Source organism: Leptinotarsa decemlineata, unplaced genomic scaffold (genome assembly GCF_025532065.1).
Source record: "Leptinotarsa decemlineata unplaced genomic scaffold, Ldec_3_MD MMD2_tig00026282_RagTag_RagTag, whole genome shotgun sequence".
Lineage (NCBI taxonomy): Eukaryota > Metazoa > Arthropoda > Insecta > Coleoptera > Chrysomelidae > Leptinotarsa > Leptinotarsa decemlineata.
The window spans coordinates 1021567-1041672 of NW_027412668.1; the positions used below are offsets into that span (position 1 = coordinate 1021567).

The 20106-nt window shown below is 34.9% G+C and overlaps 3 protein-coding genes across 3 annotated transcripts in view; 2 read left to right on the forward strand and 1 right to left on the reverse strand.

Moving 5' to 3' along the window:
- Positions 1-10028, forward strand: part of Epp (Ecdysteroid phosphate phosphatase) — a 69966-nt gene extending 59938 nt beyond the window's left edge. The window contains 1 exon segment of the mRNA XM_023156215.2: positions 2887-10028. Coding sequence (XP_023011983.2) covers positions 2887-3146 — 260 coding nt within the window. The 3' untranslated portion in view covers positions 3147-10028.
- A 1686-nt stretch (positions 10029-11714) lies between these two features.
- LOC111502205 (protein FAM50 homolog) lies at positions 11715-13206 on the forward strand. Its single transcript, XM_023156213.2, is given in 6 exon segments — positions 11715-12024; positions 12079-12243; positions 12318-12596; positions 12599-12641; positions 12697-12851; positions 12955-13206. Coding segments are annotated over 6 exon segments (1047 nt in total). The 5' UTR covers positions 11715-11844; the 3' UTR covers positions 13180-13206.
- Positions 13207-15856: 2650 nt separating this feature from the next.
- On the reverse strand, positions 15857-16977 carry mRpL9 (mitochondrial ribosomal protein L9). The gene is made up of 4 exons (XM_023156214.2): positions 16801-16977; positions 16419-16745; positions 16159-16359; positions 15857-16104 (listed from the first exon to the last, which is right to left on the reverse strand). Exons 1-4 carry the CDS (start codon positions 16891-16893, stop codon positions 15913-15915), a joined length of 813 nt encoding a protein of 270 aa, XP_023011982.2. The 5' UTR covers positions 16894-16977; the 3' UTR covers positions 15857-15912.
- Between the last annotated feature and the right edge of the window lie 3129 nt (positions 16978-20106).

A 20106-nucleotide genomic window follows, 5' to 3' on the forward strand; every position in this document is an offset into this window, starting at 1 on the left:
TGTTTTTTTTTGAATACGTAATAATTGTTTTGAGTTATAAACTGCAGCCAAAGTTAAATTCAAGTAGTGCATCTAAAACTTGGAAATGATGCGTTGTAAATTCACTAATAATGTAATCTTTTCCAAGTTCTAAGTGCCCTAATTGAATATAGGTTCGGCTGGGTCTGGCTCCAGGTTAGATTTATTTTCATTAACAATTACATATTTTTAATGAAATTCCAATGAATATAATGTGCTGACATTCCTGTGCTAAGTGCAAAGTGTACATGCTAGAAGCAAGTTGTCTACAGGCGCTGTTTATGATTCACTACACAAACTTTAAACAACCAACCGAAAGAAGGTATTACTTGTCTTTTCTATAGTCATTTAGATTTTATAACATCGCATTAATTTCTAGTTTTTTTTTCTAACACTGCCAATAGAACCCAGGAGAGTTTGGGTTGATTTTTTCTGTGAAACAAACTAGAAACATACAACTTTTTCACACAGCCATCTGTCGTACTAATTATAGCTTTCTGGTGAAGAGAATTCCAAGACTGGCAAATGGATATCACTCAAACATAAATACATCTGGAACAACATAACATTCTTTTAAAAATCAATTGTTCAAATTAAAATGAGCTGATGCCAAAATAGAGTATGTGAAAATTAATAATTTGTCGGGCACGCTGGAAAAAGCTGAAAAAACAATTTATATTGTGTTTTTGATCATGCTATGCTATATCCCGGAATCATTGCTATGCTATAGCCCTGGAATCATTGCTATGCTATAGCTCCGGAACCGTTGCTATGCTATAGTCCCGGATTCATTGCTATGATATAGCTTCGGAACCAGTGCTACGCCATAACTCAGAAACGACTGATATGCTATAGCTCCGGAAATAAGGCTATGCCATATCTCCGAAGCTGTGTCATATCTCCGTAACTAACACTATGCTATAATTCAGGAACCAGTGGTATGCCATATCTCAAGAACCACTGCTATTCAATTTTTCTGAAACCAGGGCTATGCTATATCTACGGAACCAGTGCTGTATCATATTTCTGGAACCAATGCTATGCCATATCTGACATGCCATAGCTCTGGAACCTGTGCTATGCTATATTTCCGGAATCAATACGGTGCTATATCTCCGGAATCAATACTATGTGAAATCTCAGGAACTAGTACTATATCATATTTCAGGAACCACTGCTAGGCTATAGTTTTGGAACTAGTGCTATGCTATATATCCGGAACCAATTATGCTATATCTCCGGAAAAAAACTGTGTCATATCTCCGTAACTAACGCTATGCTATAATTCAGGAACTAGTGGTATGCCATATCTCAGGAACCACTGATATTCTAGATTTCTGAAACCAGAACTATGCTATATCTACGGAACCAGTGCTGTGTCATATTTCCGGAACCAATGCTATGTTATATCTCAGGAACTACTACTATGCCTTATCTCCGAAACCACTGATATGCCATACCTTCGGAACCAGTGCTATATTTCCGGAATCAGTACTATATCTCTGGGAATCAACAATCATATGCCAAAAACTTAACTACTATACATACCAGGAACATTAGGTTATATTTAATTTTAATAGTATGCTATATATCCAAATACGCTATATCTCCGGAATCAAGCTTCACTCGGAATCGAAGCCTGTCATAACTCACGCAACTAACGCTGCCTATATTCACGAACGACTGCTATTCTACATCAGAAACCACTGCATTCTACATTTCTATGAAACCACCATGCTGTATCATATAAACCAATGCATTCTGTATCATATTCAAACACATGCTATGCAAATCTAATCCAACAATGCCTTAGCCCAACCATCCCAATACCTTTTTCGGAACCATGCTATGCTATTTTTCGAACCAATGCATGCTATATTTCCGGAATCCTCTTATCTCAATCAATGCCAGGATACTGTACCTGTACATATTTCAGAACCACCACTGTTATGTTATAGTTTTGGAACTAGTGCTATGCTATATATCCGGAACCAATGTTATGCTATATCTCCGGAGCCAAAGCTGTGTCATAACTCCGTAACTAACGCTATGCTATAATTCAGGGACTAGTGGTCTGCCATATCTCAGGAACCACTGGTATTCTAAATTTCTGAAACCAGGGCTATGCTATATCTACGGAGCCAGTGCTGTTTCATATTTCTGGAATCAATGCTATGCTAACTCTCAGGAACTAGTACTATACCATATTTCAGGAACCACTGCTATCTTATAGTTTTGGAACTTGTGCTATGCTATATATCCGGAACCAATGCTATGCTATGTCTTCGGAACCAAAGCTGTGTCATATCTCCGCTACTAACGCTATGCTATAATTCAGAAGCTACTGGTCTGTCATATCTTAGGAACCACTGCTATTCTGTATTTCTGAAACCAGGGCTATGCTATATCTACGGAATCAGTGCTGTTATATTTCCGGAACCAATGGTATGCTATATCTCGGGAACTACTGCCATGTCATATCTCAAGAACCACTGATATGCCATAGCTTCGGAACCAGTGCTATGCTGTATTTCCGGAACCAATGCTATGCTATATTTCCGGAATTAGTACTGTGCTATATCTATGGAATCAGTGCTATGCTAAATCTCAGGAACTATTACTGAGCCATATTTCAGGAACCACTGCTATGTTATAGTTTTCGAACTAGCGCTATGCTATATATCCGGAACCAATGCTATGCTGTATCTCGAGAACCAGTACTGTGCTATATCTCAGAAACTAGTGCGTTGCCATGTCTCCGGAAATTTGACACAAGTTGGTGTTTGGTTATATCAAGATATTTTCCCTATGCTCTGTTCTTTTTTGTCTTGACTGACTCGCCTGAAATTGAATTATTATCGTCTTCAGGTGTCATCACAACTCACAACACGGGCAACATCCTCCTGGTCGGTCACTCTACCACTCTGGAAACCTGTTCCCACGAACTTCTGGGCAGAAAACCGAAGTTGCCCAATGACCTGATCAAGATCATCCAGAAAATCCCGTACTGCGCCCTCGTACAGCTGACCGGCAACGGAGACAAGTGGGAAATGGCCGAACCTGTTTGCCTGCCAATGATGCACTCCAACAATCAGAGATTCGATTGGAAGATGCTGTTTGGAGAGTAATTTTTCAAAGCTATTAGGTTAGATTTTTAGGTACAAGAACTGATTTTATTAATGATGGTACAAATGAGACACGTGTATTGTTTTTTAGCCAAAGTAGGGGCGATTCATATGAAGAGACGTCGGAATTGTTCCTATATTTTTAACTTGTGGTTTCCAGGGAGTTTTCTCAGCTTTCGGTTCCTCTGTTTCGATACTGACGCGGAATGTTTTTGCCGAGTAAGTGCTGACGACACTGGGTTGAACGGGATATTGATTTTAATTTTTTCGAGGCAGAGGAACGAGAGCGGTTGAAAACTCTTTGATTTTATATTTTATGATTTTGAAAAATAGTTATTCAACTGGAATAGTAATTTTAATGAACACAGGTCAGGAAAGTGATCTAAGAGAAAAAAGTATACAAATTTAAAGTGTTTCAATGTACAGAGTTCCAATTTGACACCAGAATTTTGTGTCCCAGTAATTTCCCTTTTTTAATGTTCGGTGTAATTTCAAATAGTATTTTTCACCACAACATTTCAAGTAATGATTTAGATACGACATATACTTCACAGCTATAACCCTCAATCCCTAAATCGTGATAGGTCAAACCCTAATTGAATATCATTGAGCCTATAATCCTCAAACTGACCCACAATTTCTAGGTCAGAAAACTCATGATGTAAAGTTCATTACTGTACTTGTGATAATTATACTCTACTCAAATTCATTTTTTTCAAATGTGTCCGGATGTGATTTTTCATGTGATCTCTTCTACCGAATCCTTTGCCATATTTGTCGCAAGTGTGTGGTTTGTCTCCGCTTGAAGTCGACTTTATAATTGAGATTCTTTGAACAGATTTTACAGTCGAATTGTTTGTCCCTCTTTCTCAAGTGTATGATATGTCAATCCCTAATTGAATATCATTAAACCTATAATCCTCAAACTGACCCTCAATTCCTAGGTCAGAAAACTCATGATGTAATGTTCATTACTATATTTGTAATGATTATACTCTACTCAAATTCATTTATTTTTGAATGTGTCTCGATGTGTTTTCTCATGTGATCATGCCTGGTGAATCCTTTGCCATATTTGTCGCAAATGTGTGGTTTTTTTTCTCTTGAAGTTGACTTTATAATTGAGATTCTTTGAAAAGATTTTACAGTCGAATTGTTTGTCCCTCTTTCTCAAGTGTATGATATGTCAATCCCTAATTGAATATCATTAAACCTATAATCCTCAAACTGACCCTCAATTCCTAGGTCAGAAAACTCATGATGTAATGTTCATTACTATATTTGTAATGATTATACTCTACTCAAATTCATTTATTTTTGAATGTGTCTCGATGTGTTTTCTCATGTGATCATGCCTGGTGAATCCTTTGCCATATTTGTCGCAAATGTGTGGTTTTTTTCCTCTTGAAGTTGACTTTATAATTGAGATTCTTTGAAAAGATTTTACAGTCGAATTGTTTGTCCCTCTTTCTCTAGTGTATGATATGTCAATCCCTAATTGAATATAATTAAACCTGTAATCCTCAAACTGACCCTCAATTCCTAGGTCAGAAAACTCATGATGTAATGTTCATTACTGTAATTGTGATAATTATACTCTACTCAAATTCATTTAAAAAAAAATGTTTTTGGATGTGACTTTTCATATGATCCCTTCTACTGAATCCTTTTCCACATTTGCCGCAAATGTGTGGTTTTTTTCCTCTTGAAGTTGACTTTATAATTGAGATTCTTTGAAAAGATTTTACAGTCGAATTGTTTGTCCCTCTTTCTCTAGTGTATGATATGTCAATCCCTAATTGAATATAATTAAACCTGTAATCCTCAAACTGACCCTCAATTCCTAGGTCAGAAAACTCATGATGTAATGTTCATTACTGTAATTGTGATAATTATACTCTACTCAAATTCATTTAAAAAAAAATGTTTTTGGATGTGACTTTTCATATGATCCCTTCTACTGAATCCTTTTCCACATTTGCCGCAAATGTGTGGTTTTTTTCCTCTTGAAGTTGACTTTATAATTGAGATTCTTTGAAAAGATTTTACAGTCGAATTGTTTGTCCCTCTTTCTCTAGTGTATGATATGTCAATCCCTAATTGAATATCATTAAACCTATAATCCTCAAACTGACCCTCAATTCCTAGGTCAGAAAACTCATGATGTAATGTTCATTACTGTAATTGTGATAATTATACTCTACTCAAATTCATTTGAAAAAAAATGTTTTTGGATGTGACTTTTCATATGATCCCTTCTACTGAATCCTTTTCCACATTTGCCGCAAATGTGTGGTTTTTTTCCTCTTGAAGTTGACTTTATAATTGAGATTCTTTGAAAAGATTTTACAGTCGAATTGTTTGTCCCTCTTTCTCTAGTGTATGATATGTCAATCCCTAATTGAATATCATTAAACCTATAATCCTCAAACTGACCCTCAATTCCTAGGTCAGAAAACTCATGATGTAATGTTCATTACTGTAATTGTGATAATTATACTCTACTCAAATTCATTTAAAAAAAAATGTTTTTGGATGTGACTTTTCATATGATCCCTTCTACTGAATCCTTTTCCACATTTGCCGCAAATGTGTGGTTTTTTTCCTCTTGAAGTTGACTTTATAATTGAGATTCTTTGAAAAGATTTTACAGTCGAATTGTTTGTCCCTCTTTCTCTAGTGTATGATATGTCAATCCCTAATTGAATATAATTAAACCTGTAATCCTCAAACTGACCCTCAATTCCTAGGTCAGAAAACTCATGATGTAATGTTCATTACTGTAATTGTGATAATTATACTCTACTCAAATTCATTTAAAAAAAATGTTTTTGGATGTGACTTTTCATATGATCCCTTCTACTGAATCCTTTTCCACATTTGCCGCAAATGTGTGGTTTTTTTCCTCTTGAAGTTGACTTTATAATTGAGATTCTTTGAAAAGATTTTACAGTCGAATTGTTTGTCCCTCTTTCTCTAGTGTATGATATGTCAATCCCTAATTGAATATAATTAAACCTGTAATCCTCAAACTGACCCTCAATTCCTAGGTCAGAAAACTCATGATGTAATGTTCATTACTGTAATTGTGATAATTATACTCTACTCAAATTCATTTAAAAAAAAATGTTTTTGGATGTGACTTTTCATATGATCCCTTCTACTGAATCCTTTGCCACATTTGTCGCAAATGTGTGGTTTGTCTCTGCTTAAAGTCGACTTTATAATTGAGATTCTTTGAAAAGATTTTACAGTCGAATTGTTTGTCCTTCTTTCTCTAGTGTATGATATGTCAATCCCTAATTGAATATCATTAAACCTATAATCCTCAAACTGACCCTCAATTCCTAGGTCAGAAAACTCATGATATAATGTTCATTACTATATTTGTAATGATTATACTCTACTCAAATTCATTTATTTTTGAATGTGTCTCGATGTGTTTTCTCATGTGATCATGCCTGGTGAATCCTTTGCCACATTTGTCACAAATGTGTGGTTTGTCTCCGCTTAAAGTCGACTTTATAATTGAGATTCTTTGAAAAGATTTTACAGTCGAATTGTTTGTCCCTCTTTCTCTAGTGTATGATATGTCAATCCCTAATTGAATATCATTAAACCTATAATCCTCAAACTGACCCTCAATTCCTAGGTCAGAAAACTCATGATGTAATGTTCATTACTGTAATTGTGATAATTATACTCTACTCAAATTCATTTAAAAAAAAATGTTTTTGGATGTGACTTTTCATATGATCCCTTCTACTGAATCCTTTTCCACATTTGCCGCAAATGTGTGGTTTTTTTCCTCTTGAAGTTGACTTTATAATTGAGATTCTTTGAAAAGATTTTACAGTCGAATTGTTTGTCCCTCTTTCTCTAGTGTATGATATGTCAATCCCTAATTGAATATCATTAAACCTATAATCCCCAAACTGACCCTCAATTCCTAGGTCAGAAAACTCATGATGTAATGTTCATTACTATATTTGTAATGATTATACTCTACTCAAATTCATTTTTTTTTAATGTGTCTCGATGTGTTTTCTCATGTGATCATGCCTGGTGAATCGTTTGCTATATTTGTCACAAATGTGAGGTTTGTCTTCGTCCTAAGTTGACTTTACAGTTGAATTGCTTTGGACAACATTGACATTCGAATGGTTTGTCCAACATATATTTCGTCAGTAAAATTTTTTTTTGACAAATTTACCACTTTTTCCATTGTTTATATATCGTTTCTCCGAACGTTTCTATATCGCGTTCATATTGATCAATTGGAAGTTGATGTAGTTCTATATTACCTTAAAAAATTTTCTAGGAAATCTATTGCAGCGATAACATTTCAATTTGGTGGTTTCAGATCAATGAGTGATTTTATTCAAGTCATCAGGAAGAATTTCGACTTTTCCGATTGTTTATATATCGTTTTTCCGAAAATTCCTATATCACGTTCTTATTGATATGTCAATCCCTAATTAAATATCATTAGACCTATAATCCTCAAACTGACCCTCAATTCCTAGGTCAGAAAACTCATGATGTAATGTTCATTACTCTAATTGTGATAATTGTACTCTACTCAAATTCATTTTTTTTTTAAATGTGTCCGGATGTGATTATTCATATGATCCCTTCTACTGAATCCTTTGCCACATTTGTCGCAAATGTGTGGTTTTTTTCCTCTTGAAGTTGACTTTATAATTGAGATTCTTTGAAAAGATTTTACAGTCGAATTGTTTGTCCCTCTTTCTCTAGTGTATGATATGTCAATCCCTAATTGAATATCATTAAACCTATAATCCTCAAACTGACCCTCAATTCCTAGGTCAGGAAACTCATGATGTAATGTTCATTACTATATTTGTAATGATTATACTCTACTCAAATTCATTTATTTTTGAATGTGTCTCGATGTGTTTTCTCATGTGATCATGCCTGGTGAATCCTTTGCCACATTTGTCACAAATGTGTGGTTTGTCTCCGCTTAAAGTCGACTTTATAATTGAGATTCTTTGAAAAGATTTTACAGTCGAATTGTTCGTCCCTCTTTCTCTAGTGTATGATATGTCAATCCCTAATTGAATATCATCAAACCTATAATCCTCAAACTGACCCTCAATTCCTAGGTCAGGAAACTCATGATGTAATGTTCATTACTATATTTGTAATGATTATACTCTACTCAAATTCATTTATTTTTGAATGTGTCTCGATGTGTTTTCTCATGTGATCATGCCTGGTGAATCCTTTGCCACATTTGTCGCAAATGTGTGGTTTGTCTCCGCTTAAAGTCGACTTTATAATTGAGATTCTTTGAACAGATTCTACAGTCGAATTGTTTGTCCCTCTTTCTCTAGTTCATGATATGTCAATCCCTAATTGAATATCATTAAACCTATAATCCTCAAACTGACCCTGAATTCCGGGTGAGAAAACTCATGAAGAAATGGTCTATATATTATCCTCACATGACACATTTGCATAATGTTCTTTCATGTAATTATGATAGTCATACTCTACACATATTTATTTTTTTAAATCACAACTTGGAGAACTCTAACCTCAAATCCCTAACTCATGATATGTCAATCCCTAATCTAATGTCATTGAACCCGTAATCCTTTAACTATTGTCGTTCGTCAGTACATTTTTTTTGGCACCTTTCCTACATTTGAAAAGTCTTGTTATGTTGCAGGATATAACAAGATTTCTTGAAATATTTATTGCATGGTTCGCATTCTGACTGTCCTTATTTTCTGGCCCAGTATTATTCTGAATATTGTTGGGGTATACGACGTATGTTGCGTCTTGTCTAACTTGCCCTTCATCAGGATTTATATGCTGAGAATATTCTGAGGAAGCCGTTCTGATTGTTCAACTTCATTGACGCCTTTTCGACAGTGACAGTTCTCAATTTTATACAGAAAATAACTGAATTCTTCACTTAGTTCTGTTGATGGTAAAAGTTATTGTAGCTGTTTGAATTGTGTGCTTGATTTCACTGGATTTCGGCCACTTATTTCATCTTCAGATCCATAACTCCAGAACCCACAAACTCCAAACCTATGTAAGGAACACTTCATGATGAGATTTACACTAAACAATTTTGCAAAACGCAGCGCGTGTTTCGCTATTCAATAGCTTCTTCAGGCCAGTCTATACTAACTCTATACTATGTGTTAGGCCCGAAGAAGCTGATGTAGAACGAAACATGTGTTGCGTTCTTGTGAGTGTTCAGTGATAAACTTACACTGTTTCTTCAACATGTTATAGATGTTCAAGTATCATGCATCCAAACATATAAATCCATTAGTCATAATTCTCAAACCCACGAACATTTAAAAAGGGAAATTACTCAATTTCTGAACTGGACTTTTTTAGAGAAAAAAAAAGTACATTGAAAAATCAAAATGGACTTTGAGTGTTAACAGCAGCTCTTTCAGATTGCCAGAACGATTTTTTGAGAAATGATCACTTTGAAATGTAACAAACCTCATGTATGTAGCAACCAAGTTTTTTTTTTGTCAGAATTCTGGTAGAAAATTTGAGGCTCTGTTATTTTTGTTCTCGACATAGTTTTCTTTTTCGATTAGCCTTCTGAAAGATATATTTCAGTTAGTAATTATTTCAATTCGTGTTAAGTCTGACCTATATATGTCCTGTTGTTTCGGGGGTCCTTGGATACTTTTATTAGTTCATATCGAATAGATTTTATAACCATATGCCAGACTGCAAGATGTATTTTTAATATTAATTTTATTTCGTGCTCTGTCCTTAGTTATATATTTTTTCTCAATTTTTAAAATTTACTGTGTTCAATGCATGTGTATATTTTTCAATTTATATTTACAAATAAAAAACCCGAATGAATATCCTGAGAAATTGTTTTTTATTTTTGGTTTCAACATTTTGAAACTACTTGCAACTGTAGTGAACATTTTGATTTCCTATTTTTTATTCAGATGGTAAGCATATGCTGATATAGAGCCCTGTATTTTTTATCCTATTATCTTTAAAAAGATTATGAATGGTCTAATTTTATTTTATTCAATGAATTGAGGTCAATATATCTCATTTTTATTATTTCGAAAGTTTCACCACTCTCTTCAAAAAAAAGAAAACATAAATTTGTCAACATTGATTAAAGATCGTAAAATTTCATGGCGAAAAACAATAGATCTTTACGCTGATATTGGGATAACTGCAGGTGTAATACCTCTTTTTATATTTGCCATTTTTTTAGTAGTTTTTTTAATAAAGACATTTGTTATGATCTGGCAACACCGTAAAACATTTAATTTTCTTCTTCTTTATTCTTGTTGTTCTGATTGTGCGTGCGACATTGCCAAATTGTTTGTGAGGTCGATTTATGGTTAGTTCCAAAGTTAGGAAGAATTTCATATTACAAACTAATATTTCTGCGTTTTTTTGTGTGTCTGTCTAGTTCAATATTCAATATGTTGTGTGGACACTAAGCTGGTTGCAAGTTCCTGTATCTGAAGTTGACTCTTTCCTCATATTTAGTCCCTCTCTTTCTCTCGACCTGCTATTCGTTTTCCTTGACTCGTCCAAGCCGGCTAACTTTTTCTTACATTTCTAGCTTGTATTGTTGATATGTTGCCTAAAAATTTTGCTAATCAAATCAAACTGTATCAACCTGTAGGATATCTAAAACGTATTTGTGTTCATATATTGTAAAATGGTAATTGTTTATCGTTATCTTGGATATTTATTAAGTATATCTAAAATAGTTATATGGGTGAATGATGGGGTACAATTATTTTTGCTACATTTTGTTGCTGACAATTAGAATGTAAGAAAAGAATAATAAGTGATCGTCATATCTAGAATTGTTTTATTTTCACCTTTGATCCTCTCAGGTTTCGATATATTCGGTCATAAAATTTCTGCTAATGGAGTAAAAGTATTATAACAAGAAGTAGAATTTTGTTTTCTGCAAAAAATGGAATGTCTAATGATTCAAATAATTTTTGAGAACATTATAATTTGAGAAAAACACACGTTCAACGATTCAAAATGAGCTTTTCAGATTATTTTGATAATTTCATGTAAGCACCATGTTTCATTTTCAATTGTTTTAATGTACTTTACTTATTGGAATACATTTTTGCTACTTCTGATCAGAAATTACTGTAGTACTGTACTGATTCAATAAAAATGATGGAATATATACGCAATTCGAACATAACATGATATAGTTCTGAATATTACCGGAGTTTTTTCCCAACATCAAATCGTTACTTTCAACACCTCGACACGTGTTTCGATCACCAAGTGTCAAAACACGTGTCAAAGTGTTGAAAATAACGATTTGGTGTTGGAAAAAAACTCCATTTTTATTATACCTATTTCAAGCCAAAGGTTTTCTATACTTTATGATAGTTTAATAAACTATGATCTTGTTCAACAGCAGTGGCTGAATCATAGAATGTTAAAATGCAAGCCTTCGTCAAAAAAGCCCAACACTTCTGAATATGTATGGACATTGTCCATTGCCTTCAACGAATAGGCCTATTTCGCAATAAAGAAGTAGACGAAATGAAGTTGACAACTGACGTTTTGAAGTTTGTAGACGTTTTGTTATTGAGTGAAGTTTGGAATATTTCGAACTGTTGTATTTAGGATTTCTCATTTTCTTATAATAGTGGAAATATAAAGTCTGTAATAATTTCCAAAAATGGCACATTACAAAGGAGCAGCAAGCGAAGCAGGCCGAGCTATGCAGCTCATGAAAAAACGTGAGAAGGAAATGCAAGATTTGGAAATCAGGAAAAAACGAATTGAGGAAGATTTGAAATTGAATAATATCGAAACCAAGTTCGCTACACATTACGATGCAGTGGAGCAGCAACTCAAAGTAAAGCATTGAATTTAAACTATAATTCCACAGTGATAACCGATTAATTTACAGACCTCCACAATTGGGCTCGTCACTCTAGATGAAATGAAAGCCAAACAAGAAAACATAGTCAAGGAACGAGAGAAGAAGCTTGCCCAGAAGCAAGCAGAGAAAGAGAGGGAGAAGCTGAGACAGCTCGAAGCCAAGCAAGCGGAGAAAAACAAGCAGAAGAAACAGGTATCGTATCACTTTTCCTCTGTACCAATCTCACCCTCACAGATTAAAGTAAAAAATGATAGTTCCTGTTCTAGATCCAGGCTCTCTCATTCACACTCGACGAGGACGAAGATGAAGATGGAGATTCGGATGGGGGCACAAACAAATCGAAGAACGACTTCAAAAGGTCCAGCGAAGAGGTGGAAAGGTCGAACTTGAAGAAAATAAAGAAGGACCCCAACGTTGATACAAGTTTCTTACCCGACAGGGAGAGAGAGGAGGAAGAAAACAGACTGAGAGAGGAGCTGCGACAACAGTGGTCCGAGCAGCAGCAGAAGCTCAAAGAAGAGGAGATTGAAATAACGTTCAGTTATTGTTGGATGGCTCGGGGCATAGGAGGACTGTTCGAGTGAAGAAAGGTAGGGAAATCTAGCTTTGAAATTAGTGGCAATGATTTGAGTTCATGCTTTTTAGGTAACTCTGTTTACCAGTTCCTACAGAGAGTATTGGAACTTCTGAGGAAGGAGTTTTCAGAGTTGAAGACTGTTATGGCTGACCAACTGATGTACGTCAAGGAAGATCTAATTCTACCACATCACTACACATTTTATGATTTTATTGTGACTAAGGTAGGGGATTCTTTCAACAGAAAGGATGACAATCTGAAAAGAATCGTGAAACGTCCAAAACATTGTTACAAATTTGCCTGATCTTTGCTTGTTTCTGCTTCAGGCTCGTGGAAAGAGTGGTCCTCTTTTCCAATTTGATGTCCACGACGATGTGAGGTTGATTAGCGACGCGTCAATCGAGAAGGAAGAATCTCATGCCGGTAAAGTCCTGCTCAGGAGTTGGTACGAGAGGAATAAACATATTTTTCCTGCTAGTAGGTGGGAGCCTTATGATCCTACTAAAGTTTATGAGAAATATACCGTTTCTGATAAGAATAAAAAGGCTTAGGTTGATGACAATAAATGTTTTAGGATATTTGGTTTATTTTTTTACACGCTTTATATTAGCTACGCCTGTATGTATGTTTGTTTGTAACTCTCAAGCTCGGTATCTTTATTGACAGAATCATCGGCGTTATTGCTTGATCTATTCACGGGCAGATGGCGCTGTACGTAACTATCGACATTATTGTTTGATCTATTCGCGGGCAAATGGCGCTGTAACCTCCTTGATAGGTTGTTCAAAAGAAAATCAAAATAATAAATATAGTTTAAAAAACACGCTTTTATAGCATAGCATATTTTAGTAAGTATTCAGAACTCTTCCAATATGAATTTAATATTTTGTTTAGTTTCAATATTCTTTGAAAATGTTAGCGATTTTAAAAATTCTTGCAGTAAACAAAATAAATCTCCAAAATTTCTGAGAAGTCAAACAATAAAATGTATTCCTTGCAAAATGAACAAACATTTGCATGACAGAAGCAATTATAATAATAATTGTAATTAACTTCAGTTAATTTCTTGGGTATTAAGAAACATGTAATGAAAGTGTAACTATTCGCTGTTTGTAAATGAAGGATATCTGGGGAAAAACTACTATTGGGGTCTTCATTTACGTTTATTTATTTATTTAAGTGATACACAAAATATAGAAAATAAGAATTAAACACTAACGAAGAGACAGATATGAAGACAGTAACTGCAGTACATAAAGTTAAGATTGTGTATAAAATAGCTTAGAAAGTAAAACTAATTAATACAAAACTACCGTTGTTATTAGTCATCGGGCTTGCTTGAAGAAAGGCAGTAAACGGATCTAAACTAATGAACTCTAAATGTTCAAGCCAGTCTCAGATATACCTACACACTAGGTTGAATGGATTGACGCCTATCAGAAAACAACTACTCCCCTGGCTAATACCACGAAAGGCGTTGGATTATATCCGACAGGCGTCAGTGCAGGAATCTTCACAGAAAATTACCTGCATGTGCAATTGGCATATGCCAGTCTTATTCAACCTACTGTGTAGGTATATCTGAGACTGGCTTGAACATTTAAAGTTCATTTCTTTAGATCTGTTTACTGCCTGTTTACAAGCAAGCCCACTGACTAATAAGAAAGTTTTTCTTCTGAGGAATCGGGCAAATTTCGCATATGCAGTTGGTTAGTACCTCGTACACTAGATGGAGTGATATGTTTGTTGTTCGCTCCAACTTAGGACGAGAAATGAAATACTCTGAAAGAATTCCGATTTTCAATTGAAAGTGAGAATCTCTGAAAGGGAGATTGATGGGCAAGCGTGGGTCAAGTACCTAGGTCTTATTATAGACCGTAGGCTCACCTGGAACCCGCACCTGTTAAGCGTGAAGGCAAAGATCCAGGGTCGGGTGGCAAACCTGTACCCTTTGATCAATAGAAGATTTAAGCTGAGCCTAAAGAACAAAATCACGATCTATAACATGATGTTCAAGTCTGTCATCCTGTATGCTCCAGGCGTTTGGGGACAAGCGGCTCCGACTAACATCTCCATCTTGGAGACTATACAAAATAAAATTTTACGGATGATTGTGAATGCTCCGTGGTTCGTGCGGAATGAAGCCATCTGCAGAGATTTAAAGCTGCCTTCCATTCAGCAGTCCATTCAGTCGAGGAATCGGCGAGTTTTAGATTATGCTGAAACTCACGAAAATCCTTTAGTCAGGGAAGCTATAGATTACGCTGTAGACGACCCCTCTCGATATAGAAGGCCCCGACACTCTGTCGAATGAGGCCCCTATGTTCTCCGTTAACAGATGAATAATATCTTCATCTATCTCACCCCAGCCAGGTAGGGGTATAACGCGAAGGGCGGTATGGATGTCTAAGGACTTTCATGCCACCATCAAACATCAGTCATGACCCATTTGTCTTTCTGACAAACTTCAGTTAAAAGGGGAAGGGAGCCAGGCTTCAACCTGAATAAAATCAAGATGGTTAACGTCGATTTTCAATTCTGGAATATCATTGACTTTAGGTCGATGATGGTCACTATCTTGCACTGACGAGTGGCTAATGAGCAATGAGCCCGAAACCCGTCTGCAAGTGTGTCCGTTCCAAAATTGAGGGCCAACTCTTTCGGTTGTATTGCCAATTGCATGTGCAGGAAATTTTCTGTGAAAATTCCTGCACTGACGCCTGTCGGTTATAATCCAACGCCCTTCGTGGTATTAGCCAGGGGGGAGTAGTTGTTTTCTGATAGGCGTCAGACCCCATTCAACCTGTGTAGGTATATCTAAGACTGGCTTGAACATTTAAAATTAATTTCTTTAGATCTAATTACCGTTGTGTGCAGAGAATTAGGAAACAATTTAGTGGCAGTGTTATCTATTGGTGTTCTAATATTTTGATTAATTCAGAGTTACTTTCTAAGATAAATTTTTTTGATTCTATAGAGAAGGGTTTATAATTTTCAACGTTTTATCCTTAGGGGTAGAGTATTACAAATTTTTGATAATGTGTACGTTAAAAAGCAATGACAAATATTTTTATTGATGTTTGGAATGGGTAGCAAGTCGTTTGTTGTACTTCTAGTAATATAAACTGTGGGAACATAATTATGACATATTTTTGAATATTTGTGCGACCCCAATTTCAAAAAACAGATGAACCGATTTGGGTAAATAAAGTGGCAGGTAACAAGTAATAAATACAAAAAACACTGTATTTATTTCATTCGCTTCAACATTTCACAGAAACATTCTAATTTTTGGGAATAACTTTATGTTTCACAGGAGGCCTTTTTGGTATCGCTTCAAGAACAGATTCCTGATCTGGTAAAATCGGTTCTGTTGGAATTTCCCAGAACTCGTGTGTATATGGTATCCTATCCACTACGTCAGTACTCCAATGATGTATTCTACACCTCACGTCCACCTTCTCTTGCTTATTAATCTGAAAAAAAAACTGTATTTATTCAGTTCCAAACATTAATGATTTCCTTCTTACTGTCACAGTAACTGCGAATTCCTTATTCTCCAAATCCATATTGGGGCCTGATATTGGTTTTTCTGGAATCGCAATGGCTTCTTCCGGAACGACATAACCGCATTTACGAAACGAGACCTTGATATGCCAAGGTTTGATAGTCCAAGGCATTTCTTTGTTCATAATGACTGAGAGTGTCATTCTTTGCAGCGCTTTGAGTGTCTAAAGCAAAAAAGTCTAAACCTTTGAGTGTCTAAAGCAAAAAGTAAATGTATACTTACATATAAGGCATTTGCAGAACTGTATGTGACATCCGAGTCATTGGTCTTGAAATCTTTGTACTTCTCAGTATTTTCAGGAGTAGGATAAACCGCTAACCCGGGAAGTAACAAATTGTTGTAGGCAAAGTTGGGACGTACTGATACTCTCTCCCCGATATTACCATATCCTTCTACATAGGAGGTGAGTATGAGGTCTATTTCCGGTTGCTTGACTATGGTCGTATCTTCGACCAGCTCATAAACGTAGTGCCTACTTCTCAGAGTTTTGGGTTTCTTTCCTTTCTGGTGGAGTTGTGGGGCGAATTTTCGTTTCAGGATGTAAGTTGTCTAGAAAAAAGAGTTTTTGAAGATAATCATACGTGCAGGCCGTTCCTTACTTTACTCTCAACTGTTGGTGAGATAATTCTTTAGCTACCAAAAACCCCTTTTGAAGATTTGCCGGTGAACCGAAAGTTGTAACAAGGGTTTTCCACATTGTTTCTAAATTTATTAAAACATTGAAATTAAAACATAACCTAATTTACTTTCCTAACTTCATTCATTTTGGTATCCTCTGACATCTATACAAAAAAAGCAATACTAATTTTGTTTCAATGTTGCATGACCAATGAGTGTGCGACATCTATTTTTTCAAATTCGAAAGTCGAAAAGTGATAGAATGACAGATTGGAATTCTTCAATCTTTCCGGCATTAAGAACTCATTTTGTTCAAATTTTGAATTTTTATAGTGACTTTGAATTAAATTAAACTCAAACAAAACCTGATTTATTTTTCTAACTTTATTCATTTTAGTTTTCACTGACATCTATGCAAAAAAAGCAATTTTGTTTCGAAATGCGGGATGACCAATGAGTGCGGCATCTAGTTTTTTCAATAGGAAAGTCGAGAAATGATAGAAATCTTTAATCTTTCGGGCAATTAAATATCAAGCAATCTTTTTGCTCAAATTTCTAGTTTCGGAGCGATTAAATAGTTCCGCTACCAAATGAAAGATGTCGCAGATGTTGAAATTATAATATCAAAAACTGAATGCTCCCTTGATATTCTTCAAAATAAAATTTACAAAATTACGGGTTCTCCACATTATTTATAAATTGATCAAGAAAATCAAACTTAACAAAACCTGATTTATTTTTTCCAACTTTATTCATTTCGGTATCTTCTGACATCTATGCAAAATAATCAATACTAATTTTGTTTCGGAATGCGGGATGAACAATGAGTGCGACATCTAGTTTTTCTAATTTGAAAGCCGAAAAACGATAGAAAGAAATCTTCAATCTTTCAGGCAATAAAATATCAAGTAATCTTTTTGCTCAATTTTTTTATTTTTGGAGCTACTAAATAGCTCCGCTACCAAATGAGAGATGTCGCAATCAGTATTGATTTCGATTATTTTCTGTAATGGAAAAGCACAACTTTCGTAGGTGTTGAAATTTTAACATTAAAACCCGAATGATCCCTTGATTTTTCAAAATAAAATTTATTAAATTATTTTACTCTCGAACTGATTGAGGAAATCGAAAATAAAACATAAACTGGTTTACTTTCTTACTTCACTCGTTTTTGTTTCTGCCGACATCTATACAAAAAAGCAATACAATTCTTGTTTCGATATACGAGGTGTCCGCGAAGTAGGCGAAGTATCTAGTTGTTATAATTTTAATGTTGAACCCGGAATTGAAGAAAATTTTGATTTCCAAATTGGAATTCAAAGAATTGCTTTAAATTCTGAGGATTCTGCAGCTAACATCTTTTCCATTCAATATTTATTTTGCAAAAACGAGCTGTGTATTATGTATGCAAAGCAGGGCCTCGAGAATCATGAAACCGGCAACTTTTTGAGAAAGAAATAATTATGACCGTCACATTTATTTTTATTATGAAATCTGGGTGTCTGATTTATAAGAAATACAATCAAGAAGGATCTCAGAGATCTTCAAACTATAATAAGCGGCAAATAACAAATTAAAGTCTACTTCTTCCTATCCCTAAATCCTAACAAATGAATCACAACTTTATGAAAGCAGAAGGCTATTATGCAATCATAGCATAAACGTCCAGGAAACTTGTCAACTATTTATTTATTGGTATATAGGTATGCATCTTGATATGTTTATATTGTTATATCCAAATTGTGCGCTACGGCTTGGAAAAAAGTTAGTTTTTTGATCAATGGAGTATATCTATCTATCTTCTTTTCATGTAATTCATGATCATTAACATTATCTATAACTTTCTGCTTTACCCAACATTTAATGTATTTCCCATCTTGCAAAACCTTCATGTACCTACGAGTAAACCACAATTAACTATACAAACTCTCGCCAACATTTTCGCGTTCCGTCTCCGCGAATCCGAAACGAAAATTGTTTAGAAGTTTCATTTAATTAGTCCCAGTATGGGTATCAGCGAGCAGCTAGCTCAGTCTTAACTCGCTTTCTGAGCAATTAAATCTCTTTCCAGGCCGCATACGTAACTGCGAATTTATGCAAATTGCAATTGCAAATACGTTCCGTACGAGAAATTAACAATTTCGCAGCGGCCCGCCGACGAGCCCGCTAGACTTCACGAGGATTTATGGAAACTTCGGGAGTTTTAGGTGAGAGGCGTGTTTGTGGTACACAACGAACGGATGCTGTCACTAGACTCAAAAAAATCTACCAAAACCAACGTTCCATGTAGGCTATAAAATTTAGTAATGTTTCCTCAGAATCGATAGTAATAAAAGGTAATAGATTTCCAATGTATTTAAGGGCCCGACGCAGACGACATTTTTGAGGTATCTATTACTTTTGATTAAAAATCTATTGAGGATATATATTTGTCTATTTTACACGATAGTTCTATATTTATTGACTAGTTTCGGTCATTACACCATTTTCAAAGTCAATTGTCACGAGTACCTCTATAGTCTATATCAAAATTCAACCAAGTAGAATCATTTACCTAAACCACGACAAAATCTATTACTTCCCGAGACTCATGGAACGTAAAAAGAAGAGACAATTCATGTTATAATGCTGAGTCTATTGCTGTTAATGTATTGGCAAATATAATGTCAATTGTCATCAATACCTCTATATTCATTTATTTATTCAAAAATTCTACCACGTAATATCAATTATCTAATCCACGGTTTAAATTTTGAAGTATCTATTACTTTTTACCTAAAATCTATTACTTCTCGAGACTCATGGAACTTAAAAAGAAGAGACAATTCATGTTATAGTGCTGAGTCCACTTGCTGTTGATTTATTGGCAAGTATAATGTCAATTGTCATCAATACCTCTATATTCATTTATTTATCAAAAATTCTACCATGTAGAATCAATTACCTAAACCACGGTTTAAATTTTGAAGTATCTATTACTTTTTACCTAAAATCTATTACTTCTCGAGACCCATAGAACGTAAAAAGAAGAGACATATTATAATGCTGAGCCCACTTGCTTTTGATTTGGCAATTATAATGTCAATTGTCATAAATACCTCTACACCAACATCTATTTATTCAAAAATGCAACCAAGTAGTATCAATTACGTAAACCAGAGGTATCTGTATACCACTGTCCATATTTTCTTCTCCTCTTCTTCTCTTTTTTTGGTCTTTGCTTTCCTTTGGCGCAGTAGACCAGCCATTTTTTCTCTTATGCATTCAGAATAAATGGTTTCTAAATTGGTTT

Coding starts and splice junctions, on each gene's coding strand:
- mRpL9 (XM_023156214.2), bottom strand. CDS start 16,893: ATGTGGAAAACCCTTGTTACAACTTTCGGTTCACCGGCAAATCTTCAA. Junction 16,746..16,800: donor TATCTCACCAACAGTTGAGA/GTAAAGTAAGGA, acceptor TCTTTTTTCTAG/ACAACTTACATCCTGAAACG. Junction 16,105..16,158: donor AATTCGCAGTTACTGTGACA/GTAAGAAGGAAA, acceptor TTTTTTTTTCAG/ATTAATAAGCAAGAGAAGGT.